This window comes from Sarcophilus harrisii, chromosome 6 (assembly GCF_902635505.1).
Source record: "Sarcophilus harrisii chromosome 6, mSarHar1.11, whole genome shotgun sequence".
NCBI lineage: Eukaryota > Metazoa > Chordata > Mammalia > Dasyuromorphia > Dasyuridae > Sarcophilus > Sarcophilus harrisii.
In genome coordinates, this window is record NC_045431.1 from 173,125,130 (window position 1) to 173,147,112 (window position 21,983).

The 21,983-nt window shown below is 36.2% G+C and overlaps 1 protein-coding gene across 5 annotated transcripts in view; it reads right to left on the minus strand.

Moving 5' to 3' along the window:
* Positions 1 to 10,847: 10,847 nt before the first annotated feature.
* The window catches only part of MYOZ2 (myozenin 2), a 50,222-nt gene continuing 39,086 nt past the window's right edge, over positions 10,848 to 21,983 (minus strand). For all 5 annotated transcript variants that reach the window (XM_012551904.3, XM_031941538.1, XM_031941537.1 and 2 more), the window contains 2 exons: positions 18,697 to 18,880; positions 10,848 to 11,278 (listed from right to left, as the gene is read on the minus strand). In XM_012551904.3, coding sequence (XP_012407358.1) covers positions 11,044 to 11,278; positions 18,697 to 18,880 — 419 coding nt within the window. In that variant the 3' untranslated portion in view covers positions 10,848 to 11,043. The remainder of the gene's footprint in view (positions 11,279 to 18,696; positions 18,881 to 21,983) is intronic.

Consider the following 21,983-nt stretch of genomic DNA (forward strand, 5'->3'; position numbering starts at 1 on the left):
TTCAACAGAAACATCTCTTTTCAAAGTTACCTATGTTCTCTTAATTGTCAAATCTAATGAGGTTTTCTTCAATCCTTTTTTTTTTTCTTGAACTTTCTGTAGTATTTCCACTGTTGACCACTCTCTGCTCTCTGGGTTTTCATTATATGACTCATTCTAAGACCTTCTACCTGTCTAAATACTTCTCCCTAGTCTCATGTGCTAGATCATCATTCATATTCCATTTCTTACTATGGACGTGTAACAGTTGTGTGTTTTGGTAAATGTTTAACAACTGTGTGTTCATAAAATAATTGGTTTTTTTTTAAGTTTCGTTTGTAATATTAACATTTTCTTTATCACTTTCTTAAGTCTAGACAATTAGACAATAATTCAAGCCCAGATGTGGTAACAATAGCTGATTTCTAGAGTATAAATGTTCACATTAAAAATTTAACAACAGGCTCTTAAGAGTTAGATGAACTGCTTCCTGAACATTTTGGAAACCTTGGGCTTTGACTCCTTTCTTTCTCTATACCCTCCCACTTGGTGCCTTTTTAGGTCCCTTGGGTTTAATCATTATTAAATTCTTTGGCATACATATAATTTTACATTTATTAAAGACAAAAGCAAATTTGCATACTAATGAGAAGGATATGCTTATTTATTTTAACATAAAGAGTTAAATCTTGGCACACTATTTGATACTTTTTACTGTTGCCAAATTTTTCTGGACCCCCACATTCAGTTACGTGACTCCATATAGGGTCATGATCCACGGTTTAAGAAGTTTTGCTACATAGGAATTGAATGAAACTGTGATCCCCTCTCTTCCTCAGAAACTGAGACAACTTTCAGATGTATGAATCTAGCTCTAGTTTTCTCATGTTCTAGTCTTCCACCACCAACTACATATTGAACATCTCAACCATCATAGTTTATAGTCTTCTCAAATGTGGCAGATCTAAAACATGACTCATCATCTTTCCCCCCCCAGCACCCTCCCCTTTTCTGAACTTCCTCATGCCTGTCAATGTCAACACCTTCCTTTCAATCATCCAGGTGCACTACCTGGAAATCATCTCCTCCTCATTTCTACTACACGCTCTTACCTCCACCCCCCATAACTAATTCATTACCTTGTTATACCTACATCCCTAATATCTTTCACATCTTCCCCTTCTCTGTATTTGCCCAGCCACTGCCCTAGTAATGGCTCTCATCATCTCCCAGTGGTCTCATATTTGGTCATCTGACTTTAAGCATCTTTCCCCTCTCCAGGCCATCTTATATGCAACTGCTAAAGTGACATTTCTAAACTATGTCTCTTCCCTATTCAGTAAATGATAGTGGCTTTATATTGCCTTTAGAATCAACTATAACCTCATCTCTTTGGCATTTAAACTTCCCAACCAAATTCCAATCTACATCTCCAGACTTATTATACATTAGTCTCCTTCATATGTTCTGTGCTCTAGCCAAACTCTCCTTCCTATTCCTTATAAAGGACACTTCATCTTGGGCTAGGTGGCACAGTGGATAGAGCACCCAGCTCTGAAGTTAGGAGGACCTGAATTCAAATTTGACCTCAGACACTAACACTTCCTAGCTGTGTGACCCTGGGCAAGTCACTTGACCCCAATTGCCTCAGCAAAAAAAAAAAAAAAAAAAAAAAAAAAAAAACAAAAAAAACAACTTCATCTCACATCTTTGTACCTTTGAAAGCCTCTCTCCCATGCCTGAAACTTATTTTCTGCTCAACTCTACCTGCTACAACCCCCAGTTTCTTTCAAAACTTGTGTCATCTTCTACAAGAGCTCTTTTCTGGTGTGTCTAGATATTTTTGTCTTCCTATTTCATACATTATTTTGTTTTTATGTATTTGTTTTAGATTTATTCTGCATGTAAGGTAGGGGAAGGGCTGAGAGAAAGGGGAGATTGGTCAATGAGACTTGAACCTTCCAAGTTCCCATGAACTTGTAAATAGGTTTATTAACATAAAAGTGGGGATTACAGAACACACCAAGCATGCTCTTAAGGAGTGGGTTCTCACTGGCCAGTTCCCATTACATTTCTATATGTACACGTTATCTTCCAAGGGAGGAAGTGAGCTCCTTGAATGCAAGGACCCATTTTTTTTTGGGGGGGGGGAGAGCTCTGTACATCCCCTAGCACAGTGCTAAATCCCCTACCACATGCTTAATTAAGTGTAATTAAAATAATTATTTTTTTAGAATAAAATACAAACTTGCTCAGCCTGGCATCTAAAGCCCCTAATAGTGTTATACTGACTTACTTTTTAAGACTTATTTCACATTATTTCTTTTCATGTAGTCTAAACAAAATGAACCTCTAAATATTTCCTTATCTTAATATTTCTTTTATTTTCTCTATGTATCCTCTTTGGCATTCTCTCTCGCTTGGAGTTACTTCCTCTTCATTTCACCTTCTGAGGATCAGGAGCTCCCTTCCAGACTAAATTACTTTGTTAAGTGAGTATATGAAGATAAGTGAGTATTATGTACCAGGCTCTGTGCTAAGCTCTTTATCTCCTTGTGATCTTCACACTACTCCTGAGAAGTTCCCCAATTTCCAGTTGAGGCAAAATTTAAGTGACTTGCTCCATAACACAAAGCTAGTATCTGAGACGGCCTCTAAGAGATGAAGGAACTGACCAGGATATAGAACATTACCTAGAAGACTAGATTCATTTCTGATTTTTCATTTGTGTATCCCCTTTTAAATACTTTGCTACACTCTAGCATGGACATTGCCTCTACCATTATAGCAAGCGAGTTAGTCCCCGGATTTGGGCTCTCTCAATGATGATGATGACTGGCAGTGAGGAAATCCTCTAGTTTAGTTTTTCTTTTTAATCCTCTCCCTTGCTTTTCTCAACAGGGCAATACCTTATTTTGCTTCCAAAGCAGACTGTTCAAAATAGTTAATTAATGACTTTAGAGCACTTTGGAAAAATAAAAAGCAATTCTGTTTCTCCATGCTATGAATAACTAATTCAAAGCCACTCATTAATCCACAAATGCTTTCCTAGCATAGTCACTAGACTTAAAGAATTGGTGGTGACCAACCTCTACCCAAATGTATTTTTAGCTCATCCTCCATGATTCTCTTTCCTTCCCCAAGTCTCTGGATTATGTGGATATATCTGCCAACATTCTGGAGGCCTCAAATTCAGATTTAATGAGTCAGTGAAGGGACAGAATTCCAAAACCAAAGACCTTAAGAAAAATGCTCCAATTCTTGTTCCAGACAAATTTATTTAGATGACTTGGGTATAAAAGACTGTTGGGATTATTGAATTGGACTGAAAGAATTTATATGATACATATAAGGAAGCAGTGGTACAGTGGAGTCATAGAACCTGAATTCAAATCTTGATTCCCCTTTTATATGACTTGGAGCAAATCCCAAAAATCCTTGGGACTCAGTTTCCTCATTTGTAAAAAGAAAGGGTTGAACCATATGGCTTTTTAGATTCCTTCCATATTTCAATCTGCAGTTCTATATTAGAGTTTAGGAAAAATCTCTTTTCAACACTAATTTCAGTCATTCATGGAGGAATTTCAATCAGTCATGGAGTAAATGTATATAAGGCACTTGGTTAGGTACTATGGAAAATCCACAACTATGAACATACCTTCAGTCTGTTGGACATATATAGATATAAATAGCCACATGAGAAGGAAGAATATAGAGGGCTTCCTGTGGAATCACCAAGGAAACTCCTTTTGAGTGATAACTGGGGGGAAAAAAGCTTCCTCAGAGGAATTGACATTTGAATAAGGAGTAGGATTTTGATAAGTAGAAAGAGATTTCAGGTGGAATGATATGTTTATGAGCAATAGACTTTGACATAGTTCTTCGAGGTTTACAAAACCACACATGGATTATTTCACTCCATCCTCTCAACAGTCTTGTCATCAAATAAGAACTACAGGTATAAATATCTCCATTTTACAAAAGAAGAAACTTAGGCTTAAAGAGATTCAATGATATTTCTTGGGTCACAGAGCTTAGTAAATGTCAGAGGCAAGATTCAAATCCAGGACTTCCTTTTTCCTATCTATCACATTTATCCATTAGTTTGGCAGTGTGGTCTGCAAGATACTAGAATGGAGTCAGAAAGATTTGATTCCTATTATTACCATAATCATTAACTGATACTGTTACTTTGACAAGTTACTTCATCTTTCTCTGCCTCAGCTTTCTCATCTGTAAAATGGGGATAATAATGTCTACCACTCAGCCTGTTGTGAGGATTAAATGTGATAATAGTCATAAGGTGCTTTGTTGACCTTAAAGCATTATAACACTATTATATAAATACTAGCTTGTTATTTTGAATCTGGGTGTCTGGAAAGGTAGTTGTACTATTACTACTAATAACTCACATTTAGCATTTTTCTTATAATAATCTTATGTAAATATGATTATCATTATCTTATAGAGGACTAGATCCTGGAAGGCTAAGTCCCTTTGAATATGATCACTCAGCCATATTTCTGAGGCAGGTTTTAGACTTTGTGCAATTCTGCCTCACTTAAATCAAATTCAAATGGAAGTCAAGACATTGCTAATCTAATATTGTAATGTCATTGATCTTCAGAATGAAAAAGAGAACAACAACCTAAATCTAGAACTAGGACTACTCCTAATACATCACAAACTGCCTCTGATAGAAAGATGGAAGGAAGAGGAAATATGTTGCTCCATAAATTCTCCATAATAGAGGTATCTTTCTCTACATAAAGGAAGGCGCTTTTGTACCAACCAAACATTTCTTAAGAGCTTGTTCTGTGCCAAGCTCTGCACTAAATCTGGGGAGATGAAGAGAGACAAAGACCAGTTCTTGCTTTTGAGGAGTTGACAGTCTAACAGAAAGCCAACATGAACAAGCTTATAGATGGGACAAATCAGAAATAATCAATACAAAGAAGGTTCTGGCAGTAAAGGGAATCGAAAAAAAATTACCTTTAGAAGGTGGGATTGTAACTGAGAATTGAAGAAATCCAGGGAAACCAGGAGGAGGGAGTTGGGGTGGGAATGGGGAAGGGAACTCTAGGTAAGAAGACAGCTAATGAAAATGTCTGGAGTTAGTTGTGGCATGGATACAAGTGCCACTGAATTATTGGGTTTGGGGGTTTGGAGCTATATAAAGTGTGAGAAGACTGGTAAGGTATAATTTCAAAGTCAAGAGAAGAAAAACAAGTCACTTCTGTATTCAATGACTATATGTAGCCTTTATAAAAGGAAAGAAAAAGAAAGAAATGGATAAGTATACTGGACTAGATATAACATGCAGAATGTTTTTTTGAACTTATCCACAAATCCCAAAAAGTATTATGAAATACCTTACTGGGAAAAAAGGCATGCCCTAAATTGTTACTCTGCATCAATATTGTAAACTTAGAGGTGGAAACAGAATGCTACAATCTCCTCAGACTATTGATCTAAGATGTTTTATCTCAAAATCAGTGTGTCTATACATACATACACACACACACACACACACACACACACACATATATGTATACATATACACAATTAAACATAACTTGAACTTTGCTTAAGATTTTTTTTGTCTCTGCCATTAACCAGAATTATAGTTATGAAAGAGACTTATATGTTTAAGCAAGAATTATGATGCTTCAGAGCTATTGCTAATTTCTCTCTCAACCTTCCACTTGTAAGAGATCCAAGACAAAACTTTCAGGGTCCCTTATAGTTTTATATATATATATATATAGCTTATCCTCTAAAGAATTTAAATATTTTTCCATAGGCTTTTTCCAAAGCCATAGATTTAGATCAATCAACCAGTAAGTAAATCTTTATTATTTACCTATTATATATACCTATTATGGACCAGACACTGCACTAAGCACAGAAGCAAAAGACAGTACCAGTCCTCAAGGAATTTATAATTTAATGGGAGACATAATGCAAATATATACAAAACAAATTTTATTCAGGATAAATGTTACTCAGTTGTGTCTAACTCTTTGTGACCTCATTTGGAATTTTCTTGGTAAAAATATTGGGGTGGCTTACCATTTCTTTCTTCAGCTCATTTTACAGATGAGAAATTGAGGCAAATAGGGTTAAGTGACTTGCCCAGGGACATTCAGTCAGTAAGTGTCTGAGATTTGATTAGAACTCTGGAAGAGGAGTCTTCTTGACTCTAGGCCCCTCGCTTTATCCAGTGTACCACTTAGCTATCACCACAGGAGCAAGAGAAAATAATTAAAAGATGGGAAGAAAGGAGGGTGAAAAAGGAGAGATTGGCAGAAGATCTTTAATATTAATTAAAGAGAAGAAAAGGAGAAAGAACTAATTTTTTCCATAAAATATAAAGCAAGGTTTTCAACTGGGTAAGAGAAGGAGAAACTTGAGAAATCTGAAGAGGGATGAAAGATTTGGAAGAATTGCTATAGAGAAAGAGATAGTGAGTTAATAAGGGAGATAAAATATGCTTAGCAGCATTGAGGGCCTAGTTGACATCATCTAACAAAAGTTTGTAGAGGCCTAATCAGAAATACTGCATGATTTTCTTCACCTTCATTCAACTGCATATGTGTAGGTGTGAAGATGATGAATACTGGGAGTGATCCAAGGTTGTGGTTTGGTTAGGTATAATTGATGATGTGATAAATGAGGATAGAAATTTGATAGAGGAAGGTTCACCAAAAGTTAGGATAAGGAAAAAATGAGGGAGTAGCTAGTGCAGGGAAGCTATCCTGGAAGAGAACTGAGGGGTCAAGGCATTAGAGGTCATGGAGGAAGAAAAGTAGGATTTATGTGTGGGAGAGGAAGATGTAAAAATACATTATACATTATAGTCAGAGAAGTGAATTTCAAAGTTCTTGAAAATAGAGGAGGTTCATTTATGAATTATATATGGCAAGATCAAACATATAACCATCTTTGCATGTTACTGAAGTTGGGTAGAGGAGGAGTTCATGGAAGGTGAATAGTTCTTTAGGGAACTGTGTGGTTTAGCATATTTGGGGCAAAACAGCGGTATGCTGGAGTCCCCTAGTATGAAGGCAGGAGATTCGAAGGAGAGAAAAATTATAAGCCAGGTATTAAAGTCTTTGAGAAAAGTCTATAAACTTGGGTGTCTGTAGACAATTATTACCAAGGTTTTAAATTGATGGTGCATGTGAATAGATGAACTTCAAAGGAAGAAAGATTACTAAGTGATGAAGTGGCAATGGAGACTAAAGAGTACTCCAACTTTCCTGACTTGACCAGAAAGCCAAGGAGAATAAATGAAGGTACACACTGGAAATAACCAGGGAAGTTGCACCATCAGGGGAAAGTGAGGTTTCGTCAAGACCTAGTAGATGAATGGAGGAGAAAAAAAGATTTAAGATGAAGAGAAGTTTGTTCTCTATGAACAGGTATTTCAGTGATTGCAGTGGAAGTGCTGGGTAGAGTTAGGATAAAATGTTGGAATGGAAGAGTTAAGACAGATGGGAATGAGCAATCAGGTGATATGGAATATGAAGTGGGGTTTGGAAAACAATTTATGGGATTTCAATAACTGGGATATGAAGGGCATGGTCAGGTATGAGAATATTCATTGAGTAGAGGATATCATTGTTCTATCCAAAGGATAAGTTTAGCAGAAGTAAAGTTAAAGGAGTAAAGAGGAAGGTTACCTTTTTTTTTTTTTTTTTTTTTTTTGGCACTGGAGGGTTTCTACCCAGGCTGGAAATTAACTGGCAGCAGAAAATGGAAATGCCTTGCTCTATTATAAACGAATGTGGTTGCTTTGGGCCAGATGGAAAATGCCAGGCCTGGCCCTAAGTAGCTTCCCTCAGGGGACTCACTGTGCCTTAACACATCTGTGCTATGAGGTCTTCTTATCTGAGGAGGCTGGCTAAGAGGCAGCAGTAACAGTTTTCTTCTGCATCAATGGAAGAAACTTGGAAGGAACCTCAGGAGTCATTTAGTCTGATCCCTTTAGTTTATAGAAAGAGATAAGAGTTCCTCAGAGCTTAAATGATGACAGGTTTAAGTTCATATTAAATAGCAGAGTCAAAACTTAAGCCTGGACCTTCCGACTCCAGATCCAGAATCTTTCCTACTAGTCCATGATAATGTTATCTTTGAGACCTAGAAGTTTTAGTTTTCATCTTTATTTACTCAATGTTTATAAAAAATGGAGAAAAAGGGTATCTTCAAGTACTTGAAGGAGTGTCATGGAGAAGGGATTAGATTTGCTCTTTTTGGCCTTTCTAGGATACAATTACTTCTACAAAGTGGGAAGAGGACATAAAGTGGCCAATTTGATTCAAAATAAAGAAAATTCTTCCTAAAATTAGAGCCATCCAAAAGTGGCATGAGGGGTAGCTAGGTGGCACAGTAAATAGAGCACCAAGCCTGGAGATAGGAAGACCTGAATCCAAAACTTATACACTTGCTAGTTATGTGACCTTAGACAAATTACTTCACTGTATTTGCCTCAGTTTCCTCACCTATCAAATAGAGTGGAGAAAGAAATGGCAAAGCATTCCAGTGTCTCTGCCAAGAAAATCCCAAATGAAGACTCCGCCATGATTGAAACAACCAAACAAAAATAACAAAAAGATATGGGAATATGTCTCCTCACCCGCACCCCATTCTTCTCACTGGAGTAGGGAGATTTAAAGCGAAGTCTTGATCATGTGCTGGGTACATCATAAAAGGATTAATATATAGTTGGGATGTTCTTTAAGTTCACTTTCAATTCCAAGTTTCCAGGATTCTGCCCCTGGAGTCAGAGATGGAGTGAATCAGAAGTTGGCAGTGAGGGAGGGGAGTTGAGATAGATTGAGAGACCTGAAATTGCACCTTCCTTTTCCCTTCCACTACTTGAGATGTATGTGTCTCAGACTTTGTGAATTCCTGAAAGAATATATAGAACCTCTTTATGTCAGTTCTATTATTGCAAGGCTGGAAGAGACCAGAAGCTATATAATCTAAATTTGAATAGAATCCTTACTCTAATGTAACCAATAAGTGGATATTCATATTCTGTGTGAAGATCTCCAAAGCTGGACCCTGACCTCTCAAGGGAGCCCATTTACTTTGGGCTGTTTCTACAAGTTAGGAAGTTTTTTTCCTGATATCAAGCCTAAATTGGCATCTGAAACTTCCACCCATTGTTTCAGTCATTTGGCCTCCGAGGCCAAACAAAACAAGCTTTGTCCCTCTTCTACATAACAGCCTCTCAAATATGTGTAAGCAGCTATTAAGTCTTTTTCCCACCCCCAGCCTCAGTCTTATTTCCCCTCCCCCAACCCCAGGTGAAACATGCCCAATTTCTGAACTAGGAACATCCACATTCATGTCTTCATGAGACATGGACCTTCATCATTCTGTTTGTCTAATTTGGAACACTCTCTAATTTACATTTTCTTAAGCCTTGGCACCCAGAAATGAACAAAATGCTCTTTTTGAGGTCTGGAAGTGTCATCTCCCTATTTTCAGGTGTTATACATTAATACATCCTAAGATACCATTAGCTTTTGGGATTGCCTTATCATACTATTAGTTCGTATCAGGATAAGAGTCCATTTAACTCTTCAGAACTTTTTCAGAACAAATATTTTTTAATCATGCATCTGGTTGTAGTGATTATACTCAAGTAAATTTCAATTTCAATCTCCAATGAATTAAATTATATTAAATATAGATTCGTGCTCTATCCTTCCAAGATCCTTTGGGGTTTCAGCTCTTCCATCCACTATGCTAACTATCCCTCTCAACGCAAATGTATTAAGCTTGTCATCTATGTTTATCCAAGTCATAGATAAAAATGTTTAATAGATAGGGCCAAACACAGATCCCTGAGTTATTCCACTAGAAGCCTCCAAGAAAAAGGTAGGATTTTTATGGCCAGTGATTTCTCATATCCATCCTTCATAAAAGTTTACCTGATAAAGATGGATTGCTGAACCTTCTAGACCTTCCTTATGCTATCCCTAGTACAGATTTGCCCAGGCTTAGAGATTCTTGTCTCTACCTTACCCCCTTATACATCTTCCCCCATTCCAAGTCTCCTATATATCTTGGGGAAAATACAAAATTGCATAATCAAGAGGGAAATCATTATAGAATTTCTTCTATTTACCTTAATGAAAGAGATTTTTAACTTTAAAAAAACAAAACAAAACTATATGAGGGGCTTTTTGGTTTGACCCCAACCCTAAGCATTTTCCTAATATTTTACAGCCTATTATCACCTCTTAATAACTTGTCAATCCTATTCAACTTTCGTTCTTTAGCCTCAAGAACAATTTCACATTCACACTCACTTCCCCTTCATTCTGGCACCAGTTTCCCATCTATTTCACTAGTCTGCCACACCCACCAATTCACTCTATCAATCTACTTATTTCCTCTAATTGCTCCATTTATCTTTTCTTAATTTGTTTCATCTTGCCAACAATCTTCTCCTAAACCTACTAGTCTGTTCCTCAGCTTCTACTCCCTAATGCCTGCTCAATCCTCCTTAATCCTATTATTAACTCCTTAAATGGCCCTGACCCTACTCCTCTTTCCACTCAGAAGTAGAATTTAGACAAGTGCCTGGATTATCTTCAAAATTTTCTTCAATGTCTTCCAAATTTCTTCTCCCCAAAGTCATTACCTGACTTACTTCATTGGTCCAAACTTTTCCAAGTCATCTACATGAACTTCTCTTAATTTTTTTTTCTTTCACTCCTTCCACTGAAGAGAGAAGTTAAATGTATTTATTTATACATATAGTTATTGTGCTAAATAATTATCAAACTTTGTTTATACCCAGGTCAGGTTCAAAAAATATGAATGAAAACATACGAGAATAACAATTTGGCTGTGGTGTTCTTAATGATTTTATTAATATTTTATGTGTAAATGAAACAAAACTCCACATTTGGAATATCGAAGTTTAAATGGTTATCAATTAGATTCAAAGGCAAACAAGGAGCATCTGTTGTTAAGCATCCTGGTAAGACAGGGAGCCTCCATTTCAGTGAGTTGTAGGGGATGGCGCAATAGAACTTTTGCTTCTCACAGGTCATCTGTTTCTGGCACACTATTCTCCTCTATTGGCACTGGGGTGATTGCTATGGGAACATTCTCTGATATCCATCCTTTAGGAGTTCTATTGAAGGATCTTCGGCTGGAAAGAGGATTGGTGAAAGCCATGAACCTGGGATCTGTTAGCAGGAGTAGATCATAATCTGGAACTTTGAATTTAACCATTTTGGATGCCTTCTCAAACCCTCCAAATGGTGTGGCAACTCTGCAGAGAGTGAAAAGAAATACACAAAATTTAATTACTTTTAATATTGAAGGACCTGAATTGAAAAGAATCTCAGAGACCATAGATCAACCACTTCATTTTTACAAATAAGGAAACTGAGGCTTAGGGAGATGCTAACTATGATTCAAAGGAAATATAATATGGTACCATTTCCAAAGACCAATAGATCAGGGTTTTTGCTACTCTCAGAAGTCTTCAGGAAAAGGCCTGGACTTAGATTTCATCTGAGAAAAATAATCTCATGTTATACATGGATAAAATACATGAATTTATCCAGATTTTTTTTGCTCCATTTAATGATTATTAGCTTGTCTCAGATTTCAATTGAGCTTGGTTCCCTAATTCCCAAGGGTCTGTGAGTAGATTTCAGGGAGTCTGTAGACTTGGATGGGGAAAAAATGATATATTTCTTTTTACTAACCTAACTGGAATTTAGCATTTTCTTTGACTATTCATATAGACAAGAAACATACTTCTGAAAAAGACCATACCAGATTTCCAAAGGGGTCTATGACATAAAAAAAAAAAAAAAAAAAAAAAAAGATTAAGAAATCTTGCTTTAGATAGATTGTTGTGGTCTGTTAACATGGAAGTTCGGATCAGAACTGGGACTGAATTTCTTAGTTTAGGGGATCCCAGATGAAGAAACTCCCCTTATCAATGTGGCATCTGCAATTTCTAGTCCCGGAGATTTGCATAGAGGAATTAAAGTGATTCCACCAGAATTATGTAACCACTATGTGTCAAAAGTAGAACCTTCAGGGCCTTGCAGATATTAGATGTATTAGAGAAATGAACTTATATAAATGTATTAGAGAAAGAACTTATATAAGCTTGTACTCATACACACACACATATACATATAATACACATACATATGTGTGTATGTATGTGTGTGTGTGTGTGTGTAGTTCTCTTGACCCATTTGTCCTCAGATGTACCAATGCTAAAGAATTTTGATAGAAAGCATTTCTCTAACTCTCTCAAGCATTCAACCAGCTCAAGTGCCATCTTCTCCATGGAGACCTTCCTGCCTACTCTCTAGGTCAGAAGTGATTTTTGACATCAGCTCTGAACTCTGGGCTGAGGAAATCTCTTAGGGATTGCACACCGAGACTCCTATCACAGTTATTTGCATCACAGTTACAATCCGGTCTGATCTTTGTATGACAGCAGAGACCATATTGTCCTCTGTTATATTTTATTCACTTCAGTACAATATAACAATGAGAGAATATAGCTTTTGGGGATGACAGTAAAGTACTTTAAAGTGACAATATTTAACTCAATTCCTGTACCTCTAAAGAGAAAAGTTAAGGCTGAATGAGCAATTGTTCATCATAGAAGGGATTCCTGCTTAAGGTGAGAATTTAATTCAATGATCTCTGCAAGCTTTGTTCCCCAAAGTGTCTCTCACAGAGCCCACATACACTGTGACAGCAGCTTTAACACTGCTAAGGCCTCTGAAGCTGCAATCCTGAGCCCCTGATTCTATGACCCATGTAAAACATTCAACACAGAGTCCCCCCCTCCAGAGCCCATGTTTTTATGATGTCAAATAACTGGTCAGTTCAGGGGAAAAAACCAGTCCAACCAGTTCAGTGCCATAGAAATGAAACACCCAGTGGATTTCATTTCTTACCTTTCATCAAGTAATGTTTAACAAGTAGTGTGGACCAGTCTGTTTACTACTGAAAATTCAACATAGTTTTTGATTGAGAGTTTTTTTTTTTTGTTTTTTGTTTTTTTAGGAACTAGAGATGAGAAGGACATCATACAACCATGTCATTTTGAGGATGAAGGAATGGGGCCTAGAGACTTAAAATCACTTGCCCAAAGTCACACAAGAATGAAATAGCAGAACCCAGATAAGAATTTTGATATATTAAGATAGAATCCATATCTATGGTTCTTTTTATTATAGTCATAGTTACCAAACTTTTAGCCTTTTTAGCTCTTTTTTGTTGTTGAGGTAATGGGGTTAAGTGACTTGCCCAGGATCACGTAGCTTGTTAAGTGCCTGAGGCTGGATTTGAACTCAGATCAGACTGAGTGGATAAAGTTAGTGTTCTATCCACCACACTACCTACCTATTCTGACCCTTTATACTCTTAAAAATTATTGAGGATCCTCCAATAAGCTTTTGTTTATGTGAGTTATATCCATCCATATTTGCTATTTTAGAAATTAAAACTGATACATTAAAAATTTATTAATATATTTAAAAATAATAAACATATGTTAACATAAATGATATGTTTATATGAAAAATAATTGTATTTTCCAAAACAAAAAAAATTAGTGAGAAGAATGGCATTGTTTTGATATTTGTTTACCAATGCTTTGTTGTCTGACTTATCAGAAGATAGCTGAATTGTCACCTGCTTCCACATTCAATTTGTTTTGATGTTGTTTTGGTAGAAACATAAGGTGTCCCCAAAAGTCCTAATGTAGTTTTAAGTTGCCAAATTAAGGTGGGGGGTAGGGATACTTAAGACACACAAAAAAAGCATATGTACCCTGCATATGAAGAAAATCTAGCTTCATACAGATATATGGTTGGAAAAGGGAGGAGAATTTTAAAAGTTAAATGACATCTTAGTAATATTATGAAAATTATTTTGACCTCTTGGAGCCCCCAAAGGATTTTAGGGACCTCAAGGTATACACAAACTATATTTTGAGAACAAATGCTTAATAACATGACTACTATTTTATTTTTATTTTAAATTTCATTTATTTATTTTTGTTAAGGCAATTGGGGCTAAGTGACTTGTCCAAGGTCACCACAGCGAGGAAGTGTTAAGTGTCTGAGACCAGATTTGAACTCAGGTCCTCCTGACTTCAGGGCTGGTTCTCTATCTACTGCACCATCTAACTGCCACCATGACTAACTCTTTTAGAAACTTGCCAAGTTTATATGATAAATGTGTCTTATAATGGTGAGAATTGAGTATTTCTGTCTTTTAGCAGAATTCAATCCATTGATCTAATTGGTCATTTTTATATATTATGTATATCATATATATGTATACATACACACACACATATATACACAGGTACATTTTGTCCCATCATTATTTTACTGGACTCACTCAAAAGAGAAGAAATATTCAACCCCTCCTTTGATTCCCATGAAATCAGGCCTGTGGGTTTACTTTTTTCATTTAGCAATCCTTGCCTCCTCATCTTTATCACCTTCCTGGGGTTATTATTTTCCCAGCTCTCAAATGAGAAAATATTTCCCCCAATGAATCAACAAGAATGTCTATGGGAAGGTGAAGTTTGGGTTAATACCCCTGTCACATGTTCTGTGCTGCCAGAGATCTTTCTTGCTATTTCAAAACAAGGTATTTTGATGTGCTTGAACTGGCTGGCTCTTTGTTGGAAGTCTTTATTGTTTGTACTACCCAAAACTGAGCAGAGGCTTAAGCAGCAAAAACATGTATGACACACACTGTGAGAATGAGAAAATGGGATTGCTTGTGGGGTTGGTTAAGATTTCACCAAACAGATTCAAGTTGCATCTCAAGTTTAAGTTACTGAAATTTCCACCAAAGGCTTTGCTAGCAAGCACCTTTTTGCCCCCTTATTTAACATTGCTCCCCCTGAATACTTGTAGTGGACATCTTTGAGTTTACTTCATTAGACTTGAGTTTTAGACTGTTGAGATTTGAAGAAAGTAATGGATTGGAGTGGATCTGCAGTGTGTATATTCATGTGGCAACCTTGGCTTTGTTATTCACCTCCTATGGGAACCTGGGTCCTGGGCCATCTTCTCTCTTGGTTTCCTTTTCCTGAGTTGTAAAATGTGAGCCTCAGACTAGATCAAAGGTTCTTTATCCGTCTTTTTGTGTTATAAACCCCCAGGGCAGTTTGGCCAAGTTTATGAAGACCCCTTCTCAGAATCATGGTTTTAAAATGCACAAAATGAAATACATGTAATTACCAAGGAAGCCAATTCTATTAAAATACAGGAATAAAAATACATTGTTTTTTTAAAACATGGGCCCCATGTTAAGAATTCTTGAACCAGATGATGTCTGAGTTTCCCCTTCAAACCTGAAACTTTCTGAGATAAGAGACTTCAGTTTCACTCAGATAAGCATGTACAAAATGATTTTTTGTTAAATGTGTTTAACTGGCATTTGAGTATTGTAATTTGTAAGGATTAGGAATACTGGAGATTCCACATTGTATACTTTATACTAAGATAAGATCCAAATGGGTACATGAACTAGATATGAAAGGTCAGAACACAGACAAATTAGGAAAACATGGGGAAAAAAAACACCCTACCTGTCAGATCTATGGATAGAAGACAAGTTCATGACCAAAAAAGGGATTATTGAAATTAATGGAAGATAAAAGGCATAATTTTGTTAATTAAAATGAAAAAGTTTTAAAACATATAAATCAAAGGAGATGATGCATATAGTGATTTGTAAATTTTGAAACATTATTTATTAGCCATTATTATAATATATTTTTCTTTTTGCCAATTTTTTTGTTAGTCTATCCATTAATTGGATATCTTTCTCCTCTTTTGAAAAAAAGACTGCCCATTTTTCTTATAATAGTAATATCAGATCCAGAATCAAATCTAAATCTCCTGAATCCAAGTTAAATGATGATGCATAACTATATCCTTAGCAGACTCTGGTTTTTCCAACCACCCAAGTGGCTGCTTTTCCTGTAAGTCTTCTTGAGATCAGAGTCTGTTTTATTTTTCTTTTTGTATCCTCAGGTATTAGTACATAGCAAATGTTTAGCATTTTTTTCATTCATTCATTCATTTATTCATTCACTCATTCATTCCTGCTATACCACACTAAATATGCCTATAAATCTCCATGGAAATACAAAAAAAGGACACTGGGTAGAAATAAACAGCTATTGTAGGAATCTGGAATCTGAGTCAATTTGGCAAGTGGTTTGGAAATTTAGTTGTCCAATATTTTGAAGATAAACAAATTTGTGAAACTAAAGAACTCTGATCAATCTAACGATTTCAGAGGACCAAAAATGAAGGATGTGGCCTATTTCCTCATAAAGAAGTGATGAACTCAATTATTTTTAAAAAGATGTAGCTAATGTGGAACTATATTTTGTTTGATTACTTATATATTACAATGTCTTTTTTTTTTTTTCCTTTTCTTCTGGGGGAGGAAGGGAGGTAGTGAGAAGGAGAGAAAATAGATTTTTGCTCATCATGAAAAAATTTAATTCAAAACAAAACAAAACAAAAGATGCTTACTTGTGTTTTTACCCTAGAATTTGGGGCAGAATATTTCATTCTCTCAGAGTTAAAGTGGGTTTGTTTCCTGTATATAATTGAATTGGACCTCAGGGTTCTATGTGGATTCTGACAGAAGTTTATCAACTGTATCCTCAAGGGAGACCTGCCTTAAATAATAATTGTTAGGCAATGGTGACATCACACGGGACAAAATCAATAAGAGCCATTCAGTGAAGGGAGTAGCACATGACCCAAAAAGATATCCTCATTTGAGAAATGAGGAAACTGGGCTATAGGTTCACCTAAGTAATAATCACAATGATAGAATCAATCCTAAATTGTACTCTGAGGGCTGTATGCAAAATAGTAAGCCAGGTTGAAATTCCAGTGCCTGTTTGAAGATAGAATCAACTCTATGGTGGTAATAGTATGAGGTAAATCCTCTGACAAGAGAAAACATTCATGATCTAGGACCTATACTTTTATTTTATTTTATTTTATTGTACCTTGACAACTTAAAAAATATGTGCTTTCCTTTTTAATGCCATCTATTTTTTGCTTAAAAATGTTATTCTGAGAAAGAGTCCACAGGCATTAGCATATTGCAAAGGGGACCATGACACCAAAAGGAGAAAAAAACCATGGTCAATCATAAGATCTTGCAAGGCTCAGCAAGTTCTGAAGCCATGGAGCTCCCAGTGGCATCCTAGCAATGTTCCTGGAGCAGAAGACACTGATCATAGCACTATATCAGAAGCAGAGAACAGATAAGGCACTTAAAAGTAGGGCAATGTCCGTGGAGCACAGTTGACCAAAGCATTCACATCAGAGCCGAAGTCAGAATAGACCCCCAAAGGAAGGACAACTTCAGCACTCTCCAAGGAATCCCTCAGAAAGCTAGCTTATACCCAGAGAAAACTTTATGAGAACTCAACAAGGGCAATATAGGACTTCTAGAAACCAGGAACTGGAAGTTGTCCATTTGCCCTAAGCTGGGGTCTGCTTTCCCTTGAACTCTGTAGGCACTAGTAAGAGAATGTATCACAGATTCTTGGAGCAAAGTTTTGTGCTGAATGTTCTTATTATATTGCCTTTGTAAATATTCATTTCTAAAAGCTATTTGTCTGACTGATTAATATCAACCCATAACCATAGAGGGAAGCACAGTGGTTCAGATTTGTCAACTCTTGTAATATACCTTGCACACACATAAACCCAAAACAATCTCTCAGACTTATCTTTAGAACCTTGAGGGGACAAGTAGCCCGCTGCCTTCTGGAGATTCAATCTGCCAACATCAATCAGTTTCCAGAAAGAGAAAGCCTCTGGTACATTGTCATTTTATTCCATCCAAAGAAAATCCAGCAGACTTGGCTCTTTTCACAATGAGGTGATCCAAGGCACTTTTAATAGACTTGTGATGGAATCCATATCCAGAGACAGAACAATGGAAACTGAATGTGGATCAGAGCGTGATATTTTCATCTTGTTGTTTGTCTGCTTGGATTTTTTGCGTAGTTGGACAAATATGGAAAAATGTTTAGAAGAATTACATATTTAACCTATATTAGATTATTTGGAGAGGGGGAAAAATTTGGAACACAAGGTTTTGCAAAAGTTGAAGACTATCTTTGCATGTATTTGGAAAAATAAAATAGTATTAAAAATAAATGCAGAAAAGAAAAAAGAAAATCCCAAATGGGATCATGAAGAAGTGGACTTAAAAAAAAAGAACAAAAATGAAAATCCATCACTTATTATATGTCTGTAGTAATTAATGTAAGATTAGGAGCCATTGGAGAGAGGCCTGGTTCTCTATTAAAAGGATGGGAGACATATCTGAGTCCCACTGAGTCTCCCCTAGGAAGAGGGTGATTGTACTACCTGTGGGGTTGCTGCCTACTAAACCTCCTGCTATCAGAGAAGGATTCCTTACCTACAGTCTCATACAATAGAGCAGGTATTATAGAGTCAGAGTGCTGGAATCTAAATTTGCTCCTGTCCATCATCTTTCTCATCCAGATTTTCAAGGGGAGTCCCTCTTAGAAGGGAAATGCTCCCCTAGTCAATGTTATGTTCAAATATAATTTTTAACTGTACTTTGATGTAAAAAAATAGGCATTCCACATAATTTCCTTAACCAGGAGAGGTATACTACCTGTTAAAGCTTCGGAAGTCTGGAAGTTCTGTCTTTTCTTCAGGCTTAAAGAGTTTGGGGTAGAAAGCCTCCAATAGTTCTGGTTCATTGCTAATGGCCTGCTCCCAAGGAGACTGATAATACTTAGGTACAGCTGTGGTGTTGAATCTCTCAGGAGGAATTTCCTTCAACGGTCCAGAATATCCTTTAGAAAAATATGAGAGTAAGTAAACACAGAATATCTGGAGGTTGCTAAGCAACAGCTAACATTTTAATATGTTATTTTTAAAATGTTAGAATAAACTTGTATAAAATATAGTAAAAATAAAATAATGCAATCCTCTAGATAGTTCCCCACAAAAACTGTAATCTAAAGTGTTATAATTTTTTTAAAAAGTGGACTCCTGGATTTTTTTTTTTTTAACAAAGATTCATTTTCTTAATATATAAGCTTGAAAAATTATCATTCTGAGCCAAAACAAATTCTTTATCCATTGGTTATAATAATGCATATTTGTACCATATTAGAGGAGAAATTCTACTAATATATTTTTATTAGACATCAAAAATAAAGGATTTTCTAACTGAAGTTATTTCTGAATTTTTTTGATTGGAAAAGTTACTTAAAGATTAACCTCTCTTATTTCCCCTTTCCAAGAAAGACAGCACAGTGTCCTGGATAAAGGATTAGCTATGGAATCAGGACCATCTAAGTTCAAGTCGTGCTTTTAATTCACATAAACTGGATGACCATTGACAAAATCTTCCAGTACCCAAGGAAACTAAGAGAGGAGGAGGCAATCTGCATCAGCAAAGATTGCTTCCACACAAGGAGCATCCTACATTAAAGCAATCACCTTAAATTTATCCCCTGTTTATCTTATTCTTAAGAAAAAGTTCTGACCTCTGACTCCTTACTCATACTCTCTTGACCTCACCTTACCTGTCTATAAAATAATGGGCTTGGTCTTGGTGAATGGTCTTTCTGACCCCTCCCAGCTCCAACATTCAATGGCTATAGAATAGTCCTTTGAAAATGGAATGGCGTTCTGGGATTTGTTGTTCAAAGGGATGAGAGTTCTCTTGCAGCTCTGAGTGTTTTGGAGTATCATGATCTTTAAGCTAGAAAAGGGACCTGAGTCATGCTGAGGATTTAAAAAAAGAGACCCATAGCTTGACTAGAACAGATGGAGAAGAAGGAGTAGTAACAACAGCTGTGAGGAGCCACCCTGGCCTGGACTCATTTGGGCCTTAAAAAGCCAAGATGGAAAGAATGCATGACATAGGGACAACAAATAAAGGAGAAGCTGAAAAGACAGCTGAGCTTGGAAGAGAAGAGAGAGATGAAGATGGGTCATTGAGTCCCTTCAGACATAGTTCACTAGGACCAAAATTATACTTTTTTCAAAGACTGAGCAAAGTTCTAAAGAGTGTACCTTCCCCAGTGTACCTTCCCCATTTCCCCTTCCTTGTCTAGTAACAGCCACTGGACTGTACACTGCTTCCTTTTTTTTCTTCTAAGAGTTTACCATATCTGATTTTACTCCAAATATGTAGAAGTCAGAGATTTATTTTCCTAACTGGGGGCTGTGAGCTATCGTGATTGTATTTAATTGTATTTATTTTTTTAGGAAATTTTTTTTTTTTTTGGTATATAGATCAGATAAGGCTAAAAGTAAGCTAATTGTTGTAATAGGGTGTGGCCAATTAAATCTTCAAGCCCCATCTCTTTCCAAGAAAAGGAAAGAGGGTGGGTAGATTTAGAGAAGTGTGGGTAAGATTCAGCTCTGCCCTTTGAGAAAGGAAGGGGGAATAGAAAATACTTTCAAATTCTTTCCTAGCCCCACCCAGCAATATTCCAGTAATATGATCCAAGGAGGTCTGATTAACACATCTTTCACAAAATAATCTTTCCTTTTCCATAAATGTCATTGATCCCCTGCTCAGAAATTTTAAGATGCTCCCAATTGCTTCTAACTTCAAGTCCCAACTCTTTGGCATGTGTCTGTACTAAATGGAATATCTCAGGCAGCTAGGTGCTACAGGGACTAGAGCACAGGACTAGAGTCAGACCTATGTTCAAATCCAACCTCAAATACTAGCTGTGTGCATTATGAATTGTGAGTTTATGAAACTGTTCTGGATTGTTGGTTGTGAGGACAGTATGGTGGAAGGTAAGGGTGCTGGATTTGAAATCCTAAAACTTAAGTTAAAATTCTGGCATTGATCCTGGTTCTTTGATGTGCCACTTGTGAACAGACCTTTACTTTAATGGGTGTTAAGCTCAACACATGTGCCACTTAAAAAAAAAAAAAATATATATATATATATATATATATATATATATATATATTTATATTGCAAAGTGAAGTGAGTAGAATCAGGAGAACATTATATATAGTATATATAGCAATATTCTATGATTATTTACTGAATGACTTAGCTATTCTCACTGATACAATGATCCAAGACAATTCTCAAAGTATCCAATCTCCAGAGAAAGAACTGATGGAGTCTGAATACATATTGAACTATGTATTTTTTTAAACTTTATTTTTCTTAGGGATTTTTTTTTTTTTGGTGTATAGAAATATGTTTGCATAACTGCATATTTATTTGCTGTTGATCAGACATTTTTTCAGTCATGTCCAACTTCATGACTCCATTTGGGGTTTTCTTGGCAGAGATACTGGAGGGATTTGCCATTTCCTTCTCCAGTTCATTCTTCAGATGAAGAAATTGAGGCAAACAGGGTTAAATAACTTGCCCAAGGTCACACAGCTAGGATTTGAAGCCAAATTTTGATTAAGGAAGATAATAGCATTCCATGCACTGCATTACTTAGCTGCATGTGTAAACCTCTATCAAATAGCTTACCTTTGTTTGTTTTGTTTATCTTTGAAAGACTTATATTGCAACAAAAAAAAGTTAAGAATTATTGATCTAGCTCAATATCATTTACTAGATGAAACAAACCCTGGAAAGGAAGTGATGTGTCTAAAATATACTTATTCCATGAAGTTTTTCTTTTGGATTCAATGTGATTCTCATAACTCAGTTTTTTCCAGATTTCCTTTATTATTAATGGAAACATGTTTGAAAAGTACCTAGAATTCTGTAAACTGTAGAGCTTTCTTTATTCGATATGAAATAAAGGGGAAAGAAATACTCCATTGGCTGAATTTAAATGTTGTCTCTAACCTCCAGTGTTAGTCTTTTAAAAGTCTTTTAGTCTTTTAAAGGTCCTTCTAAAGATCTTTTAAAAAGGTCCCAGAAGAAATGGGAGTATGTGACTTATCTAAAATATA